Source organism: Nuphar pumila, chromosome 17 (assembly GCF_984573655.1).
Source record: "Nuphar pumila chromosome 17, dmNupPumi1.hap1.1, whole genome shotgun sequence".
Classification (NCBI taxonomy): Eukaryota; Viridiplantae; Streptophyta; class Magnoliopsida; order Nymphaeales; family Nymphaeaceae; genus Nuphar; species Nuphar pumila.
The window spans coordinates 80,836,391-80,841,854 of record NC_143265.1 but is presented as its reverse complement, the minus strand read 5'-3'; the positions used below and the strand labels follow the sequence as shown (position 1 = coordinate 80,841,854).

General features: G+C 43.7%; 1 protein-coding gene across 2 annotated transcripts; it reads right to left on the bottom strand.

The window, feature by feature from the left end:
• Positions 1-294: 294 nt before the first annotated feature.
• Positions 295-3,097, bottom strand: LOC149812443 (heat shock factor protein HSF24-like). Of its 2 annotated transcripts, XM_089992734.1 has the most exons (3): positions 2,585-3,097; positions 1,887-2,446; positions 295-1,499 (listed from the first exon to the last, which is right to left on the bottom strand). In XM_089992734.1, the coding sequence occupies exons 2-3, from the start codon at positions 2,136-2,138 to the stop codon at positions 825-827; spliced, it is 927 nt and encodes a 308-aa protein (XP_089848860.1). In that variant the 5' UTR covers positions 2,139-2,446; positions 2,585-3,097; the 3' UTR covers positions 295-824. The 2 variants fall into 2 exon arrangements, with proteins under 2 accessions (XP_089848860.1, XP_089848858.1); XM_089992732.1 differs by having other exon boundaries at positions 1,887-3,013.
• Positions 3,098-5,464: the final 2,367 nt, after the last annotated feature.

Here is a 5,464-nt window from a genome sequence, read left to right as displayed (position 1 = left end):
AACTGCTCCTGCAAGCTTATGAGGTTTTTACAAGCTTTTGGAGACTTTGGTGCATATTTAGATCACAATAATGTGATCCAAATCTCAATCACTAATGCAATTTTCCATTATATCAGTGACGTTAGGATAAAGCAGGGAAATTGCACTGCACCCAACAATGCAATTTCCTTGTTTATCTTGGTTTTTGTTTAAGTGGGTGCATCCAAATAACACCCTAGAAGTTAAAAAATATAACAAAAGAAAGTATTGAATACAAAATGATAAAAGGAGAAAGTAACAAAAATATGAACCAGATTGAAACTTTACAGTGGGAGCTTAGATTAGATAATATTATGAATAATATAACAGCATTGAATACAAATGACACACTTTTCATCCAGGGGGGCCAAGAGCCAACTTGCAGTCCCAAAGGTCACACTTTCATCTTCTATCTTTCTTCATAGAATTAAGAAAAAACATTAAGAGGGCATTTGTTACACTCCACTCAAGATAAATTTCTTTCCTTTGAAAGAACTACTTTGGAGGGAAGGTGTTTTCTCCAGGGTAAAGGTTCTTTCCTTCCAAAGAGCAACTTTGGAGGGAAGGCGTTTCTACAGGGTAAAGGTATGAACCCATTTTGACAGGAAAGCTGCTTTTTCGCAATTATTATGTGGCCTCACGAAATATATTTTTTGTTTAACTTTAAAAAAAGGCCTTATTTCCTATGAAAGGAAGCCACTTTCTTAGGGAAGGGCATGAAACAAACGCCCCTTGAGAAAAAACAGAAGGTATACCTCTACTTTCTCTGTTCCTCTGTTTCTCTGTTTTCACCTTATTTTATCTCTCTAGTTGCAAACTTTACTGCCTCTTGGGGAAGAGATCTGCATCCACGGCGGGTGGAGATCCATCTTCATCTCCTTGAACGGCTGGCCCTTGTGAACCAAGACGTCGTCCGCCCGGACCCTCTTCTTCCCCTCCTTCACCACCTTCACCTTCACACCAAACAGCTTCACGCTCTCCCCTTCTTCCTCCTCTTCCTTCTCTTCCTCCTTCCCCGAACGCAATTCTCCTGTTTCGATCCCGGTAAGCGGCCGAGCCGGGTTCGAGGCCTCCCACTGCATCATCCTGTTGATGTGCTCCGGCGAGACGTTGATGTAGCCGGAGAGGAAGTTGAGGAGCTCCTCGCATTGCTTCTTAGTGTGGGCGAGCTCCGAGCTCAGTAACCGGTTCTCCTTCTTCAGCTTCTCGTTCTCGTCCGAGAGGTTGGAGAGCCGGGCGGCGTCTCCGGAGCATTGCTGGTGCTTCCGGGAGGGGTCCGAAGAGGACGTGGAGGAGGAGGTCTGGTCCTCGCCGGAATTTGTCGGCGAGGACGACGGTGGAGCGAGCTTCCCTCCGGTAGCGGCCGGGATATGGACGGAGGGGGCCTTCCTCCGGTGGATCTCTGACAGGAGGGCTTTCTCCCCTCGCCGGAAATTGTCGTTGGCGAACTCCCACTTGTCCGGGACGATCTTCCGGAAGCCCTGCACGTCGGGTCCTCAAAGAATTAGGGACTCTTTTCATGATTGAATCACGAAAAAAAGAAGACAAAAGTAGACGAATATCGATCCCCACCCCCACTCCCACTCCCACTAAGAGATGAAAAGGAAGAAAAGGGGAGACGAAAACATCAACAAGATTGATTATTTCTTCAGAATCAAACCATTATCAAGATCATCTCTCTCTCTCTCCCTCATGAATCCTTACAAAAGCAAGAAACAGATGTCAAATCCGTAATTGAAAAACAAAGAATCCCATCAATTGAGGATTTCGTCTCATCCTCAAAGGTACGATTTTTATGCGAAATTCAATAGAATATGAACACAACAAAATGAAAGAAAAGTATATCCAAATCAAAAAGAGAGACTTACGTAGGTGTTTAGCTGCCGAACGAAGCTAGAGAAATTGTTGTGCTTGAAGTAGTTGGGGAGGAGGTCCCTGGCGAACTCGGCGGGCTTCCACACCACGAAGGTGCCCCCGCTCTCCCCCCAAGATATGACGTCGTCCGTCTCTGGGTCTTCGACCAATTGGTACGTCTTCGTCAGGAACGGCGCCGGGGCTGACCTCTGCCCCTCCCCACACTCCTTCTCCTTCCCCATTTTCTTACAGGAAGAAGGCGCCATTTCCCCCAAAACCAACCCCCGAAAAAAAACGAAAAAAATAGGAGAGAGAGAGAGAGAGAGAGAGAGAGTCTTTAGCGGGAGAGGGACCAACAGAAGAGAAGGAGAGCGGTAAGGAATTCCCAACCCCAACAGTAGAACCCACACACCCTCCCGCAGTTCATGAGACCGCGACGTCGTATCCGTGAGCAAGTGGCTCCGTCCATTCAAGAAGAGCCCTTCCTTCCACAGAAGAAGCCCCAACCACCAACAGGCCCCAAACGCATAACTGCGGAGCACGATTGAAGAAGAAGAAACACGGTCCGATCTATCTATACAAATTCGACCACCAGACAGAGAATCAGAGTATTCATAACAGAGGAGATCCTAGAAGAAGAAGAGGAAGAAGAAGAAGAAGAAGAAGAAGAAGAAGAAGAAGGAGAAGAAGAAGAGAATTAAAAAAAGGCAACCGAAATCGCAAGGCAAAGAGAGCGCAAGCGACGTTCAATTTCCAGGGAATTTCGTTCCACGGAATCCTTTCTCAGCAACGACCCGGAAGATAATCCGCTCCTTTTACAGCTTGAATTTCTCCCTGATCGAGACTCCGTAGACCCTGAACTGCAGGCAGTAAAAAGGGAAATAAAAAAAGGAAGACGATAAAAAAAAAAGGTGACATAACGGGAGGAATTTTCGGAGATGGCCAATCTCAAGCCATCGTTTGTCTTTCAACAATTTCCAAGCAAACAGTCATCAAGGAGCACCGAGGAATTTCCCAGGCGAATTCAAAGCGCGAAGCCCGCGAGAGAAACGGCCTGCGATCTCCTTCTAGCCCTCCGAATTCCTCGAGATCGCAAATCCGAGGAAAATTCTTCCCCCCACCGCGAATTATCCTCCTCTCAGAGGCTGCATCGGATCCACGGCTTTATGCCCTCTCGGTCGACCGACTTGACGGCCCCGATCTGACCAAATCGCGGCGTTTCCGCTGTTTTTTCTCTTCTTCTTCTTCTTTTTTTAATTAACTAAAAAGGAGAAGAAAGTGGTGGAGCCGGCCCAGCAAAAAGACGAGAACTCTCTCTCCCCCCCTCTCTCTCTCTATTAAAAGAAAAAAGTATCCACCAAAAAGAAAGGAAAAGAAATCCTCCCGAGAAAGAGTGCTTCCAGAAGCTTCCAGAACCGTCGGGTCAAAAGAATCAATTGGAAGGGCCAAAAAGGGAGGGAACTCTCTCTCTCTCTCTCTCTCTCTGAAAAGGAAGGGAGAGAAGGAACCCCGCAGGGCCTGGCCTGCAACGTACGCATCCCTACGTCCTGGCCGCGTCACATGGATACCCCAATTTAATTCCGTGTCGTGTCTTGTTGTGTCTTCACATAGATTGCGTAAGATGGTACAAGAAGCGGCAATTTTCGTCCTTTGTGACTTGTGAGTTAACTTCTCCTCCACTGCCACGTGGCAAGGTCTCCATTCTATGAAGAATATCTTCATTCTTTGTCAACTTTTCTTAATGTTAAAAACAAAAAAAAACAGCCATATTGACATTACGAAAACATCACGATTCTTTAAGTTTAAAATCACGATCTCCGGCAGGTTGACAAGGACTGCAGTTTTGGAGCTCTCTCTCTCTCTCTCTCACTCACCTAACATCGACGGGAGTCTCCGGCGGGTTCTCGCCGGAATCCGGCGAGATGGTTGGGAGAGCGACACGGAGAAGAGGCGTTCCTTCCTCGCCGAAAAAATTGACTCGCCAACGCCTCGTCTGTATCGTCCGTCCGCAACTTGGTTGAGAAAATTACGTACTTACCCCTACGAGGAGGGAAAAAGTATTGGTTGCGTGGGTGCGGCTCTCACGTGCTTCCGAAAGAGGCGTGACGTTGGCCGTCGATGATCAACCTGACGGTCAGGATTTTTTGTTATGTGTATGGGCGGTGTTGGTAGATGCGATGTGGGTTTTGGGCGAATAAAAAAAGTTGTTGCTTCATTTGTAATTTCGTTATTAGACGTAGCGATTGCGTAGGCAATTTATCGGCCTGCAGTATATCGGGTTAAATTTGAATTTTGGTTCTTCTGCGTTTTGTTTTTATAAAGACTAGAAATATCCGCGACGTGCTCTAGTTAGACCAAACACTTAGAATAGTCAAAAGGATTAAATTTTTTTTTTAAGAAATAAAAGCACTTTTTGATAGAAAATCAAAAAGATTAATTAAAGGTAATAATCGCCATTGAATGCAATATCTTAAATGAAAAAGTAAAAATAATTCAGGAAACGTGTTTTATCGCAAAATATCGGTCATACTTGGTTTCTATATCTATAAGGACGGGCCTATACAATTAGGTCTGGTAAATGAGCTGAAAGAGCCGAGCTTGAAGTGTTCAAGTTTTGTTCATTAGTGTGACGAGCCAAGCCCAGTTTGAGCTGACAATGAGCTCGAGTTAAATGTGTCAAGTTAAAGCTGCCTTGTTTATAGAAAAATACATTGTTTTCGAGTTGGAAAAAATAGAATTACAAAAAATACATGTAAAATTGATCTCAAGTACTGAACGAGCTTATTCGAGTCTAGCTGAGTCATGTACATGTTTTTCCATATTCTGCTTGCCGAACCTATTTTACGAGTTTGAATAAGCTCCTTACTGGCCCAATATGAGCCGAGCCATGAGAGGCTTGGCTTGTTTCCTAGTCTTATCTGTAATATATATATCCACTTTCTTTAAGCCACACTTACAGCTATCCTTTTTTGGCGATATAATATGAAAATGAAAAAAAACTTGATAATATCATAATATTCATAAAATAATTCTTTTTTATCAGGCTATTAACATGTTTTTGTTAGTTATTTATCATTTTTTGATGTTTTTATTTTCGAAACTTTCAAACCTTATATACACTAATATTTTCCTTAAAACAAGATCTTTAATTTATTTCGAGATTCTCTTTTACAGAAAATCCTGATAGCAAGATTTGTAACACTAAGGTGTAACCACAAATGAAGTAGTTTGCAGTTCAGATCTTGAAGGATGCTTTCACTTAGACCTAATTCTTGAATCCATTTTTTTTATATATATTTACACGGAGAAACCACCCCCAATATCAGAGACCTAGCCACACTGGTTCTGCCTGCCGTACTTACGGTCGTTGTCGTTGTCCTGACAACATAAAACTCGGTGGACTTATCCCTTGACCCGTCGCCAGATTTCTGAATCCATTTTACAATGCAAACTTGATCTGGATCTGATAGGATCCTTGACAACCCTCTAGGTATTGAAAATTAGTAAATACAAGAGAATTCATAAGCATATTGGAACATAAACCCAATCCTAGTGTATATAGATTCTTTTGGGATCCATATCTGAAAACAAA